The sequence below is a fragment of the Cervus elaphus genome, chromosome 7 (assembly GCF_910594005.1).
Source record: "Cervus elaphus chromosome 7, mCerEla1.1, whole genome shotgun sequence".
Taxonomy (NCBI): Eukaryota; Metazoa; Chordata; class Mammalia; order Artiodactyla; family Cervidae; genus Cervus; species Cervus elaphus.
In genome coordinates, this window is record NC_057821.1 from 7,930,576 (window position 1) to 7,946,441 (window position 15,866).

General features: G+C 39.6%; 1 protein-coding gene across 3 annotated transcripts in view; it reads right to left on the reverse strand.

Annotated features, from left to right (window-relative positions):
- Positions 1–15,866, reverse strand: part of LOC122696903 (muscular LMNA interacting protein) — a 286,820-nt gene extending 270,954 nt beyond the window's left edge. Inside the window, exon 1 of one of the 3 annotated variants that reach the window (XM_043907075.1) lies at positions 15,845–15,866. Coding sequence is in view for 2 of the 3 variants with exons in the window: in XM_043907063.1 (XP_043762998.1) it covers positions 5,549–5,611 (63 nt within the window). In the remaining variant the exon portion in view is untranslated. Of the gene's footprint in view, positions 1–5,548; positions 5,756–15,844 lie in introns of those variants that run through there. The other 2 variants (XM_043907063.1, XM_043907077.1) reach the window with 2 other exon arrangements.

The window sequence follows — 15,866 nt, forward strand, 5'->3', positions numbered from 1 at the left end:
AATGGTCATACAGAGTGAAGTAAGTCAGAAAGAGAAAAACAAGTATCATATAATATCATGTATATGTGAGATATAGAAAAATTGTATAAATGAACATATCTGCAAAGCAGAAATAGAGTACAGACGTAGAGAACAAACTTAAGGTTCCCAGGCAGTGAAGGAGGGGTGGGATGAGCCGGGAGATGGAGACCGATGTACACACGCTACTCTGCAAAATGCAGATAATGCATGAGAACCCACTGCTCAGCAGGGAGCCCTCCTCGGTGCTCTGTGGTGACCTAACAGGAAGGAAAGAAAAAGAGGGCGATGTATGCACGTGCAACTGATGCACTTGGCGGCATGGCAGAAGCTAACACAACACTGTAAAGCAACTACACTCCAATAAAAAATGGTTTTAAAAGAAGACTCAGTTCCCACGGCTAAGTTTCCCACTGATGCCCATGACGGTGACCCATCACTATCACGGCATCACAGCGTCTCATCTCCTCCCTCCATTTTTTATTTCATGCTACAGGTTCTTCAGATAGCTTTAAAAATGTATTACTGGCTTTATGGGGAGGAGGCCAGAGAGAGGTTAGAGGGGGACTGTTTCTCATGAAAAAGAGCTCTAACAGTAGTTACTTTGTTTTTTACTTTGCTCTGCCAATGGTCAGGACTCATGGTTACTCTTTGCAACTATACATCTTCACCTCCCCTGAAACGAGAATCTTCTTTCTACTCACAATGCTTGAGGGCTGTTTCAGGTCTTTGGAGAGTGTGTCTTCATCAATGAACTCCCTAATACCTGGTACAGACTGCTCAATCCTATGCCCCCTCTACTGACTTCTCGGAGGAGGCCTACCCCTGTAAGATATGAGGACAACTTCCTTGATCTTACTAAAAATTCCCAAGTGACGCTGAGCTCAGGAATTCAGAGAATCCTAGTTCTGAGTCTCCTCAGTTTGCCTTCCAGTCAAGGGAGGCTTACTGAGCCACTTACCATAAAATTGTGTTCAGTACCACCCATCTGTTTTGTGAAAAATAATTATTTGCACAGAGTATGTTGAGTGTCAGCTTATTACAGAGCTTTGGCTCTCTCTAGAGAAATGGGAACAGTAAATTCAAAATATACTGATGACGAATGGGCCATCTTGGGAGGCGTGTAGAATTCACAGCAGGCACCACTGACGTGCCAGAGAGGTCAGCGGCATTCTCAGAGATGCGCAGATGCCTGCCACTCTCCGTGACGGTGCCAGCCATAAAACCAAATGAGCCAGTAGCATGGAGGAGTTAAGGTTTGGGCACAGATTAACTCACATCCTCTACATCATAATAATCAGACACAATGGACATCCAAAACAACGTCTCAGTGAAGTCCAGAACATAGCAAGGGTCGCTGGACCACTCTCACAAATAGCAAAGAAATGGAAGGAAGTTTTCAAGATAAATAACCGAATACCAAAGAAAAGGAAATATTGTTTGTTTGTTCTCCACTTCCCTTCATTTTGGTCATCAGCAGAATTAGTTTATTAAGGATCTAGGGCAACCAATTATGATATAAAGATAGAGATGCAGCACCTTTCCTCCAGAGAATTTAAAAAATTACTAAAATTTACCACTTATTGTATTACGTGATGCTACTTGTCAGAAATAATGCATAGATCAGAAGCAACACTCAAGCTGTACAGAAAATAATCTCTCAATAACACACCAAAAACATAATAATATATAATTTTTTGTTCAGATACGTAAGCACCTACTGAGTGCCTGTTATCAGGAACCCTACTTAGATACAATAAGAAAAATAAATAGGTATGCAGATGCTGGTTTGATGCCTTGGGAGCTTGTTGGGTGAAATTTGAAATTGGTTATCATACAGGGAGGGTTAAGAGAGACCAGAGAAGGGGCGGACCCTCCAGACGGTGGGTGGAAGGTTTAATAAGCAGGGATCTTACACACAAGGCTTTCTTGGGCATCAGCAAGAGGAGTGAATCTCCTGGATTGCCTGTCAGAATCTTAAAAGTTTACAGAGAGGTCTTAACTGGGTCCAGTCAGACTGTCCCACCCAGACAGTCTCAGCATCCCCTTCCTCTCAAGGCTGCATCCTGAAACAGCTCCCACTGTGGGAACAGTGGACAAAATTCATACTCTAAGGACGGGGGACCAAGGAGGAGGCTTCCACTGCCTGGGTCTTGCTCTTGGGTCAACCAGAGGTCATGTTCTCTCTATGATCTCCTCCAGCAGTCAATATTATAATGAAATAAAATATGTTACTGCATAAAATGCTTGACGATTGTTCTCATTGTTAAGACATTCTGATGAGTAATTATATACAGTCTTGCTATCCCAAGATTATGTAAGAGTGAAAAAATTTGAAACGTTTATGCTTTGTACCCTTAGAATATTTCTAAGCTACTTAAGCTTACCATCACTCCTTTATAATCTACTAAAAAAATAATCAAAACATATTAATCTCCTCGATGGCCAAGACTTGATCAAGCATGTTCCATGGCAGCCCTTAGCACCTGTCTTGCTCAAATAGGCATTCAGGAATACTTACTGACCTGAAAGGATCTTTCTGTTTCTGAGGACAGACACGAGGTTTTCTCCTACCTAACAGACACGAGGTTGACTCTCTGAAAATGCTCCAAACAAAACTCAACAATAATATCGGGAATTATAACCAAAACAGCAGTTCTGTGTTTTGTTTGCTAACAGATTTCTTCTTAGGAAAAGATTTTATTTGTATTATTGAATCTATAAATTGATGATTGATTTAACCTTAACGTACTACCCTTCACTGGATTACCACAGAATTTTTAAATGTATGTTTTGTATGCTTATATTTTACCCATCATTTTTTCTTCCACATCTTTTCTCTTTCATTGTATTCAAAAGTGTCATGATTCTCTTTCCCTGAAATTGAGGAGAATGTTTTTTGTGAGAGCCTAAGAAAACCTACATGTCATAGGATAAGTCTTTCACCCTCAAATTTAAAATAAGTAAAAAAAATTTTAATAATTAAAGGTAAAATTTTACTTAAAATACCAGTTTTCAGCTTCTTATATTATACACATCCTGTTTAACAAACTGTCAGATGATGAATTTCTTTCTCGATCTCAGATAGTTACTTTTACTCAAAAAAGCAATATTTTTTTAGTAAAAAACACAGTAGTGAATTCTACTGTGTTCATTTGTTTCTACAAAGCATCCATATAAAATGAGCTGGATGTCGCACCCTTCTCATTATCATGATTTCTGTGATATTTATTGAACATTTATTACTTGGGAAGATAGAATTGTCTCTTGAGATATAGTAACTGATGTGATAGAAATTACTAGACTTACATGTGAGATCTATTTGTTCTTAGCACCTTTTAAGAGAAAGAGACCATCATTATGTCAGAATGCTCTAAGATCCATGACTATATTTACTCTGTTAATACATGTATCTTATAATACATGTATCTGTTAATACATGTTGAAGATCAATGTAAGTGAAATTCTTTGTTGATGTATTTAATAATATAAAAGAAAAGGAGTTTGGAGAGTAGTCAAAATTTCTTGCTTTAATTTTACTTATGTTATTTACTTATTTTTGGAGTAGGAAATGGCAGCCCACTCCAGTATTCTTGCCTGGAAAATCCCAAAGACAGAGGACCCTGGCAGGCTACAGTCCACACGGTCACAAAGAATCAGACACGACTCAGCAGCTGAGTACTAGCACTATTTACTTATTTATCTGTTTATCTGCGCAGGTAACTTTCCCAAGTACTGAACTTTACTTACTGTGTTCCTGCCCTCCCTAAGAACCGCCTACGCTCAGTACAGATTGGATATTCTGGCACCTTCCGATCCACCCCAGATTTTCCTCCAATCTCCTGGAAATTAATCAGGGACCAGTCCTAGGCTTCCCCTCCAGAGTAAAGTCCATGAATGTTATGACTATTACTCCCTCTAAAGAGAGGTTTTTGCTCACTTCTAGATTCAGAGCTGTGTTCCACAGGGATTCGGGCACATCTGACCTCCCGGGCAGTGAAATGTTTATACACCAAGAGTTCATTTTCACTTTTGTTCACTTGTCCCATGTCCACTATGTTTATTTGCAAAACTTCCTCTAAAAGACTGCCAGTGATCTCTGGATCAAATTTCACACTTGTTCATAGCAACTCTTACTGGTGTATTTATTTACCATCTATCTGGTTCCATCAAGGTTTTATCACTCCTAAGCCTTCATAGTTAACATACCTGAGTGTTCCTTTTACTTTGAAACGCATTTCAGCTTTCTCTTTCTATATAAACAAAGCCTGGATATGTACTTGCTAAGTAAGTAAGGCCAAAAGCAGTTTGAAAATAACAGGTTCAGCTGAGGGACTTCACATACATTATAGTTAATGCTCGTAACAGCCTTCCGATTAGGTATCCCTGCTCCCCAGTAACAAACGAGTTAACTCAGACACAAAAAGCTTAAACAAAATCCCATCGTCCCACATTTAGAAGTGATGGAGTGAGGATTCTCATCAGATCTTCCTGATTCAAAACCCCTGGTTAGTTCTACAGTAATTCATGGCTTTTTAAAACAGTCCAAAAGCAAAGCAGTCTGAGGCCATGACATGTTTAAACAATCACCTGAAGAGAGGTCCACGGTCAATACTCAAAATGACCCAAATCCTTTAAAGATTTTATATATTTTATCCAATATATTTCTTCAAGACCTTGAAATTTTAACATACTTTAGGAGTTTTCAACTCAATATGGTTTTTTCTTCCACCTTTCAAGTTTTAATATCATTACTAGTGCTTAAATCTCAATGTCAGACATCCAGAACAATGCATTCTCATGAGTTCAAGAAGTCACAGTCTTACAGTCAATACAGTTTTAGTTTTTGCTACTTGCACAGCTATTAAAATAAGCCATGCCCTGTTCTAACATTAACTCAGAAGCTGCAGTAACTTTATAAACACAATTAATCTCCTAAGCCTATCAGGTGAACCATGAACAATACATTCTACTCGAAGTTACAGTACATTCTGTGTTTGAGCAAACAGAAGTGAGCACTGTGTTTACTGACACTGAATTTCTTAGCATCAAGGTAAAGCAACTTTTACAAATTTTACTGCCAAACACTAAACTTTTTCAAAAGTAAATTTTATCCTTACATTTTATCATTAACCTTTCCATAAAAAAATTAAAATTCTCAGATTTCCCTTGACACACATTCCTGGTATCTCTGAAATTGAGTTTTGAATATTCACTAAACTTCATATGAGTAAAGAAAATAATCTCCCAGTATCGAGGTGACCACCACCAGGTCTCAAAATAAATGGATCCTGGTTGTTAAAACAGAGATAAACCATATCATTTAAGTAAATCTAATTTACCCACATTCTAGTAATGACATCATATTAATAATTTTATCACATTGTTTTCAGTAAAACCCTTGGAATTTTCAAGGTCATTGACCAGAAAAACAGGGAAATACAGGTGCCTGGTATAACTTTTTCAAACTATAACTGATTTTTACTGTTAGTTACATCATAAATCCGTGTTTGTGAAATATCAGTCTTACCGTCAGTTTCTCCTCTAAATTCTCATTTAATAAGCTTCCTTTTTCATGCTTTTCAAAGTCCATGTTGAAAGAGAATGAGAGAGAGAGAGAGAGAGAAAAGGCAAGATTCCGATTCTGTCTAGAAAATGATGTGACGTGCTTACATGTTAGATATCGCAGGACATTCCAAGTTGTGAGAGCCCAGGACACTATCAGAAAGCCCTGGCGATAATTTCTGGTTAGCTAGTGTTTCCATTTATAGCTGTTCAAACCCCATAAACAGAGCCCTGAAGAGACGTCAGGCAGCTGGCCTTAGATAATGATAAATGTCACCAGATAAGAAAGCAACTCCTCAACAGGAGATTATCCCTACATGTTAGGTACCCTGAGCCAAGAAAGATGCCTGTGACAAAAAGCCACTGTCAAAGAATTCATTAATAGCCATTGCAGCCAAATAAAACATACTATAGAATACGGGCCTAATAAGCAAATTTTAGAAGGACAAATGTGTTGGGACATCCCTGGTGGTCAGGGGTTGGGACTTAGCCTTCCAGTGCAGGGAGAGAGGCGGGCAGGTTCCATCCCCGGCTGGGGAGCTAGGATCCCATATGCCTCACAGCCAAAAAGACCAGAAGCGATATTGTGATAATTTCAATTAAGACTTTAAAAATGGTCCGCATCACCTGCTGAATAGCACATGGAACTCTGCTCAATGTTAGGTGCCCCCCTGGATGGGAGAGGGGTTTGAGGGAGAATGGATACATTATATATGCTTGGCTGAGTCACTTTTTGTTCATGGAAGCTATCACAACTTTGTTAACTGGCCACACCCCAATATGAAATTAAAAGTTTGAAAAAAATAAAATTAAAATGATCTACATCCAAAAAAAATCTTTAGACATAATCTAAACCTGGCATTCAAGGCTCTGTACTAATGTAAGCTATACAAATAGAGCATCTTTTTTTTTTAATCTCTGTATCAATAAATGAGAATAATGCTAAAAAAAAATCTTTACAAAATAAAATTAAAGAACAAATGCAATGGTCTTATAGCAAATATGAATCAGCCAATATGAATCTAATTCCAGTGTGAATCCTGGCAATCTAGACATTTATGCCTTATTCTGTAGTTCAAAACTTTAAAAAGTCACTTCAAGGAAAGCAGAAAGTTAACTAATTAAAGCTATTCAGACACACAACATATATATTCAAGAGGTGCTGTCAGCTTTATTCCATGAAAAGTAGGCAAATGATGTCTACAAACTTCATGAAAGAAAAGTGATATTTTCCTTCACAAACCTGATTTTTTTTTTTTTTCATTATCTTGGATTTTCTTCTGGGAACAAAGTTATGACACAGAACACGAAACGCACTTTTTCCAGTCGAACAAATGTTCCCCGAATTCTTTAGAAGTAGTTATATGCCTGAAAAAGAATTAACTGTGTAGTGCAATGGCAATTAACTCCCTGTTTTTTACAGTGAACTAGATATGTGGATGGCAATAAAAACGGCTTTCAGAGTAAGACTGAGCTCTATGGTGGCCTACTCCCTCAGGCTGTTTCAAAGATCATTTTCACACCTGTTTGTGATTGTAACGCACATTTCCTATCAGTTTTTCCTCCACTTTTTAAAGAAAACATTTCAGGAAACGGGTTGCGAGGCTCTGACCTTTGGCGTGATCACAGCTGTCTCTCTGTCATCAGGCCAGGTGCACTAGGCTTATTCCGCATCAGGATGGAAGGGCCGAGGATTCTAGAATGAAACATTTAGCAGAAATAAACCTAGCCACCACTGCTTCAGGATGAGAATTCAGAAAATTCTATCAGACTCATGGGCAAAAGGGGTTTCCCTCTTTGGCTCTACTCCGAATTCCAGAAAGGGAACCACACACGCTAGTTCTTGTTCTAACAAGTTTGGAAATGTAAGTCTTAGAGGCTGATTAGCATGCAAGATCCATATGTGTCAACAGCAAGGCAACAGTTGACATTTCACATGAAGATGCAATGGAGCAGGACCTATGGTCCCCTCCACTTCCTCTGCCTGCCTTTTGTCTGTGAGAAACCTTAGCCAAAGAATAAGTTTAATCAGAGACGTGAGACAATGCAGAAACAAAGGAAAAGAGTCCAACAAGATTAATAATAGTAGTCATTAAGCATCAAAGACCTTTAGTTCCTTCTCAAGAACCATAGATAATATTCTGAGCCATACCCTGTAAGCTGTCTTATAGATACTGAAACCTCAGATGGGAGAACTTAACTGCGTGGTGACCACACTGTAGGCATAACACAGCATCACAGTTCTGAGAACTGGCCTCAAAGAAATGGGGGGGGGGGGGAAATATGACCCTGGAATTGAAGATTAACTGTATTTAAAACAATCAAGATGGCACTGATCAGACCACTGATGACCAATTTCAAGAGGACTGTCAGAGCCGCCTATACTGTTGCTACATGGAGTCCCCTTCCTCCGTCTGTAAAAGCTCTGGCCCACTGATCATCAGAGGTGGGATCGGATTTTGGATAGAAGTCCACCCTCCTCCTCCTATCCCACCCACCACTTGCCGGCATCCAGACTAAAGCCAACTTTTCTTTCCCCAGCCTTGCCTCTTTATTGGCTCTTGCGCAGTGAGCAGCAGGACCTTGATTTCAGTTACAAAGGAGACTCCCCAAAATCTCTCTAGAAGAAAAAAAGAAAAAAAAAATCCAGCATAGTATGGCTGCAAAAGAAAGCTTGGTCATTGCTAGTATAATGGCTGAAGGTGAAATCTATGACCCAGTTGGGAGTAAAGGGAGGGTGGGATGCAAATCTGGTTGGGGAAGGAGCAGATGCCAGTGATAATGAGAAGAATGGAAAGTTTAATTAAACAAATGTGTACTGAGTATACATAATGGATGAAGAGTACTAGGTGCAGGCAGATTTTTTAAATAATGGATAAAAATAATAAAAAATGCAAAGATATAATCTCTGCTTTCCTTCCTCCAACAAGCTCACAATGTAGGTGTGACTGAATATGAATAAGATAACAGCACTCTTACACAGCATATCCCAACAGCACTCACCATGAGCCAGCAACGGCTTTAAGAGCTTGCATATATTGTCTCAATTAATTCTCTAAACCACTTGTAGGAGGCAGATACTACTCTACATACTTATTCTTAGTGTTTGTTAAACACTTCTAGGTAGACACTATTATTTTCTCCATTGTTACCAGCTGAACTGTCTTCCCCCCAAAATTTACAGTGGAAATCCCAACCCCCCAGTCTCTCAGAATAAGACAATATTTAGAGATAGGATCTTTGCAGAGGTTATTAAGTTAAGATGAAGGGATCCAGGTGACTCTGCAGAGATATGTCTGGTCAGAGGAAGGAACATGTTCGTTGTTATTGATAAACAAGAAGGAGACTCGTATAGCTCTTCTCTTCTGTTGGACCAGCAAGTGCATGAGGGTTGGCTTTTATATGGGCATAATTTTACCTAAGGAAAACTCCTGGTCCTTAAACATATGTAAAATATATTTAAGCATATCCCTCCAGAGTCACATGGCTCCCTTCACTCTTTATCCAGAGCTTCCCCAGTGACCATTTAGATTTCCCTTAAGATTAACTGCTTTGATCTCTTTGCTGCCCAAGGGACTCTCAGGAGTCTTCTCCAGCACCACAGTTCAAAGGCATCAATTCTTTGGTGCTCTGCCTTCTTTATGGTCCAGCTCTCACATCCACATGACCACTAGGAAGACCACAGCCTTGACTATACAGACTTTTGTCAGTAGAGTAATGTCTCTGCTTTTCAACACACTGTCTAGGTTTGTCATGGTTCTTCTGCCAAGAAGCAGTCATCTTCTGATTTCCTGACTGCAGTCACCATCTGCAGTGATTCTGGAGCCCAAGAAGAGGAAATCTGTCACTACTAATGGGGCCAGACGCCATGATCTTAGTTTTTTAATATTTAGCCTCAAGCCGGCTCTTTCACTCCCTTCTTTCACCTTCATCAAGAGGCTCTTTAGTTCTTCTTCTCTTTCTGCCATTAGAGTGGTATCATCCGCATATCTGAGGTTGTTGATGTTTCTCCCACCTATCTTGATTCCAGCTTGCATGTCTCATGATGTGCTCAGCGTACAGGTTAAACAAACATGGTGACAACAGGCAGCCCTGTCACACTCCTTTCTCAGTCTTGAACCAATCAGTTGTTCATACAGGGTTCTAACTGTTGCTTGTGGACCCGCATACAGGTTTCTCAGGAGATGGGTAAGATGGTCTGGTATCCCCATCTCTCTAAGAGCTTTCCACAATTTGTCATGACCCACACAGTCAAAGGCTTTAGAGTAGTTGATGAAACAGAGATAGATGTTTTTCTGAAATTCCATTGCTTTCTCTATAATCCAGCAAATATTGGCAATTTGATCTCTGGTTCCTCCTCCTTTTCTAAACCCAACTTGGACATCTGGAAGTTCCTGGTTCGCATTAATGCTGAAGCCTAGCATGCAAGATTTTAAGCATGACCTTACTAGCATGGAAGCTGAGTGCAATTGATTTGAAGTTTATCCATATCTAATATTTATTTGCAGTTCATATCTCCTACTACAGTAAGTCCCCTACATGCAAACCTTCAAGTTGCAAACTTTGAAAGATGCAAATGTGTGTTTCATCAGTGCCAAGTGCGAATGAAGCTGCAGGTTGCCCTCCAACTCCTATTGCTGACGATCCTTCAGCTCTCCCATCTCCCACCTCCTCTACCCACTCCAGTCAGTAACCCTTCCTGCCTGTTCATTTGAAGACAGCCCCTGTGGGCCAGCTGTTGTCCCGTACTGCTGTACTTTTCAAAGGACTATACTGTAAGATTAAAAATGCTTTCTCTAGTTTTTGTGTTTGTTTTTTATGTATTATCTGTGTGAAAAGTATTATAATTACAGTTCAGTACTATGCAGCTGATTGTGGCAGTTAGTTATCAAGGCTAACTCTGATGGACTTACGAACAAACTGGACTTATGAATGTACTCTAAGGACAGAACTCATCCACATGTGGGGGACTTCTTGTACTATATGAGCACCAGAGGGTGCTTTATGCATCACTTTATCCAGGCACTTAAAGCATGTGTGTGTGTGTGTGTGAGAGAGAGAGAGAGAGAGTCATTCAGTCCCTTAAAGCATAGTAAGGACTAAACAAAGGACTTGGAAAGAGCACAGGAGGGAGGAAAGAAAGGAAAAGGCAAAGAAGGAAAAAAGATGGAAGGGAAGGAGCAAGAGACAGGAGTGAAATGTATCCAATGGATATGATTTAGGGAGCTTCCTTGGTGGCTCAGTGGTAGAGAATCTGCCTGCCACACAGGAGCTGCAGGAGATGCAGGATCAGTCCCTGGATGGGGAAGATCCCCTGGAGGAGGGCATGGCAGCCCACTCCAGTGTTCTTGCCTGGGAAATCCCATGGACACAGAAGCCTGGCAGGTTACAGTCCATGGGGTCATGAAAGAGTCGGACATGACTGAAGGGAGCTAAGCACGCATGCATGGACGTGACTTAAGACATTTAATGCATTATTATTTAGACAACTTTTGATAGAAAACATAGGGATAAAATGCATGTTTATCCAATACAAATTATACTACCGATGAACACAATATTGATTGTTCACTTATCTTATTCAAACCACTAACAATTAAAGTGAAGAGGAAATAGACTCAGGAAGCAGGAAGAATTTAATTTACTTGCAGATTCTGCCACTTTCTCGCTGGGTCACTTTCAGCAAATTAATTCTCAGAGTCTCAGTTTCTTCCCCATTAAATTAAGGAATGGTATCAATTTTTTCATGTTCTGACAAACATTAAAATGTGGTAACATGTGAAAAGAACTTAACCCACTGTCTGCCATCAAGCAAGTTCTTGGTGAAGGTGTGTGCCATTAATCCCCTGGGTTCCATGAAGTTTATCTAGAAAAAAATGTTAACTTCAAAGATAATGTCAAAATCCTAACAATGTGGCATAAAAATTAACACAGAGAATGGGAGAAAATATTTGCAAATCATTTAATTGATAAGGGACTTATATTCAGAATACTTTCTGTCCTTTATTGTGTCCATCTTTGCATGAAATGTTCCCTTGGTATCTCTAATTTTCTTGAAGAGATCTCTAGTCTTTCCCATTCTATTGTTTTCCTCTATTTCTTTGCATTGTTCACGTAAGAAGGCTTCCTTACTTCTCCTTGCTATTTGGGAAAGATTGAGGGCAAGAGGAGAAGAGAGCGACAGAGGATAAGGTGGTTGGACGGCATCACCAATTCAATGGGCAAGAATCTGAGAAAACTCTGGGAGATCGTGAAGGACGGAAGCCGAACATGCTGCAGTCCAGAGAGTCACAGAGAGTATGACATGACTAAGCAACTGGACAACAACCACAATCCAGAATACATAAAGAACTCTTATAACTCAAAGAAAAAGACAACCCAATTTTAACAATTGACAAAGGGGCTTCTGTGGCAGTGTGGTTAGGAATCTACTTTGCAAGGCAGGAGGTGCCGATTCGAGCCCTGCCCCGGGAAGATCCCACAAACTTCAGGGCAACTCAGCCTGCGCACCACATCTACTGGGGCCCACTCAGCCTAGAGCCTGTGCTCACAACAAGAGAAGCCCCCACAATGAGAAGTCTGTGCCCCACAACTAGAAAGTAACCAGCCCGAAGCAATGAAGACCCAGCACGGCCAAAACTAAATAAACATTTTTTTTTTAAATGGGCACAGGATTTGAATAGACATTTCTCCTAAGAAGGCAAACAAATGGCCAACAAGCACATGAAAAGCTGTTCAACGAAACTGTGATTAGGGGGCAAAAATCAAAACCACAAGGAGAGAGCGGTTCGCACCCACTAGACTGGCTAGAATCAAAGCAGAGAGTAACAAGCCTTGGCAAGGACGTGGCTAACCAGAACCTCGTACGTGGCTGGTGTTATAAACTGGAACAGTCACATTAGAAAACAGTGTAGGAATCCCTCAAAATCTCATATATACAGTTACCACATTAGCCAGAAATTCTAATACTAGGTATATGCACAAGAAAAGTGAAAACATATATTCATACAAAAATTTGTAAACAAATGTTCATGATAGCATTACTCATAATAGTCAAAATGTGAAATCATAAAGGGGATGTATCACATAGGTATATTTCTCAGTAATAAAAAAGAATGAAGTCCTGTTACATGCAACAATGTGAATGAACCTTGAAAATATTAAGTGAAAGAAACTGGTCACAAAAAGCCACGTATTGTGATTCATTTATATGAAACACCCAGAATAGGCAAATCCATAGAAACAGGCCAGGCCATTGTTGCCAAGGTTTGAGGGGAAAGGCAGACTGTGGAGTGACTGCTAATGAGTAGGGGTGGGGCTTTTGAATGTGATGAAAATATTCTGATGTTAGATAATGATGATGATATATAAATTCTGAATGTGCTAAAAAGCACTGAACTGTATGCACACTTTAAAAGAATGAATTTTATGGTATGTACATTATGGTTCAATGAAGGTGTTATTTTAAAAAAAAAACAGAGGAAGATCTATAATTCCTAAGATGGGAATTTATGATTGTCCCCCCAGGAATATAATATGAGCAACAGGTCACGCCAAACAGGAAATTAAAATCTACCCTACATTAGACCAGCAAGAATTCCATTCAAACATGAAGCAAATGACCCTTAGTAAATGATGTTTGCTTCAAGACACTGTCACCTCACTCTATTCCTCATCACCATATGACTTGTGTGGTTGGGGAAATACTGCTCAGATTTTGTGCCCATATCCAAAAACTGGGGTAAAGTAGAGTTTGCCACTATTAAAATGGCTTTTTAAAAATTAATTTATTTTTTATTGAAGGATAATTGCTTTACAGAATTTTGCTGTTTCCTGTCAAACCTCAGCATGAATCAGCCATAGGTATACATATATCCCCTCCCCTTTGAACCTCCCTCCCGTCTCCCATCTCCCTCCCCATCCCATCCCTCTAGGTTAATCCAGAACCCCTGTTTGAGTTTCCTGAGCCAGACAGCAAATTCCTGTTGGCTATCTATTTCACATACAGAGGGCTAACAAACAGATAAAACGGCTTTTTTATCTACTAGGTCCAAGAGTTAATACAGTTTTATTTTGCTTTTTTATTTATTTTTTTATTTTTTTTATTTTGCTTTTTTAATAGTGGTGATTTCCCCATGCCTGCCATTTAAAGAACCTTCATCTCCAAGACAAAACACCTGTAAGTGCTCTACTGCTGAAATCAAACAAGGTAGGTGGACACCCTCAAGGCATGAAAAACCAATGCTGTCTTCTTTCTAAAAGAATGACAGTCTGCAAGACAACGAAGATCTTCCTCACTGTATGCTCCAAGGATGAATGTTTTTTATTAAAATAGGATCCTCTTCTGAGACAAGGAACACCGTTTATATGGGTTTCTTATCATTCTACACAGCATCTCCAAGACTGGGGTCCTATGTGCACTCCACAGTCAAGTCAGAAGCCCATGTAACCCCGCCTGTTTAATAGTGAAGCAGGACACTACAGTCAGCACAGGCCTCCAGGTGCCACAGCCTGTCCCAAGGACCCCCATCGCCCACCCAAAGGATGTGTTTCCTGTGGTATCCAAGCGCCAAATGCACATCTAGCTGGACCCCCCTCCACTGCGAACTGAGATAACTTTGGACATGTTGGTGTTGCTTTTGGTTCAAAATATATGCCTCTGTCTCTAGGAGACTCTGTTTGATGGTCCAGTGGGATGAGGGTGGCAGTTTGGGGGTGACAGTGAAGAACCAAACGCAGAGAATGGTTCCCAGAATTCCCTGAGTTTATTTGTCTGTTTTGACCACTGTGAACTCTCAGGCAGCAGTTGGGAATTCTTATTCTACAAAATCTCTCTGACTCATCTTCTGGTCTGTTATCTGACAAACAGGCAAATACTCAAAGACTTTAACCTCTCATAGTCACCATGTTTAAGCCTCCTCACGGCTTCTGTGGGTCAGAGGTACATGCCCACAGCTTGTGAAAAGACCGTGTCCACAGAGCAAGTTCTTAACATTGAATCTGTCGCTATGTAATAAACAATTTTTGAAAGTTGAAGCTGCCAATAGGACACAAAAGCAAACCCACAAATATCAGTAAATGACAGTTGTAATAATGACAGTTTAACAACTTGGTACCTTTGTAGTTATCCCTCTTCAATAAAGCATAAACCTTTTCTACTAGAATATTACTTTTTTACTTCTTCTGATACTATTTGTGTCCTTATTTTTGGTTCCGGGCCATATTTTTTTAAATGACTCTGGGCAAGACAGCTTAATCAATGGGAGGAAAAGAATATTGTGCTGCGATTCATGGGCTCGCAAAGAGTCGGACACAACTAAGCAACTGAACTGAACTGAACTGAACTTTATCTAAAATAAAATATTTTATTTATAAAATCACTTTTGATGGTAGAGCACTTTTTTGGAGCATTAGAAAATAGTTCAATTAAGTGAGAGCTGTGAGCACTTTGAAAAGTATTATCTTTTCAATATGTGCAACTTTAAAATGCCAATTCTTCTATCAAAACTTGTTGAAAAAATGTGAGGTTTTTAAAACAAACACTAATAACAATCAACGTGGAGAGAGAGCAATTATTCTGACATGAAACAAAATTCTTACCTCCTGTCACAGAATCTGTAACACACAAGCTGAATAAAGTCAACCCAGGATCCAAGGCCAGCAAGTTCCGTTTTCTCAACTGTTCTATACTCAGCACCCACAAGATTTATTATTTATACAGAGTATATAAACACTGTATTTACATATATACAAATATTTGTATACACACAAATATATACACTATATGTATATAGCAGATACACTTCATAGTAGTCAATAAATCTGTCTTTCTCTCACACACATACACACACAGACACAACCACACACACACCACTGCTGTCTCAGGAGTGAAGACAACAGTCAGATTAAACTAACAAGACTTCAGGAAAAAAGGATTCAAAGATGGAAGTCTTTACTTTCTGAATATTAGAATCCCATGTGTGTTTCTCACATCTCAAATCAGAAAGAAGTTCTGGATTTAAGTTTTCTTGTGTCTTTGTAGCTTAATCAAAGCAATGAGGTTTCACACCATCGCTCACTCCTCCCCCAACCCCAGCAGCTTAGCTGTTGTAGTTGTGTTGACATGACAAATCACTTTGCCCCCAAAGTCACAGTTCCATGCCCTTTAAGACAGCGAGCCTGGGATATACTTTCAGCTTTATCAGTAGAAAATGAAACACGTTCCAAGGCAGCCATGCCCTTATACAGAAAGAAAGCTTACCTTTCAACTAACTTGAAAGCAG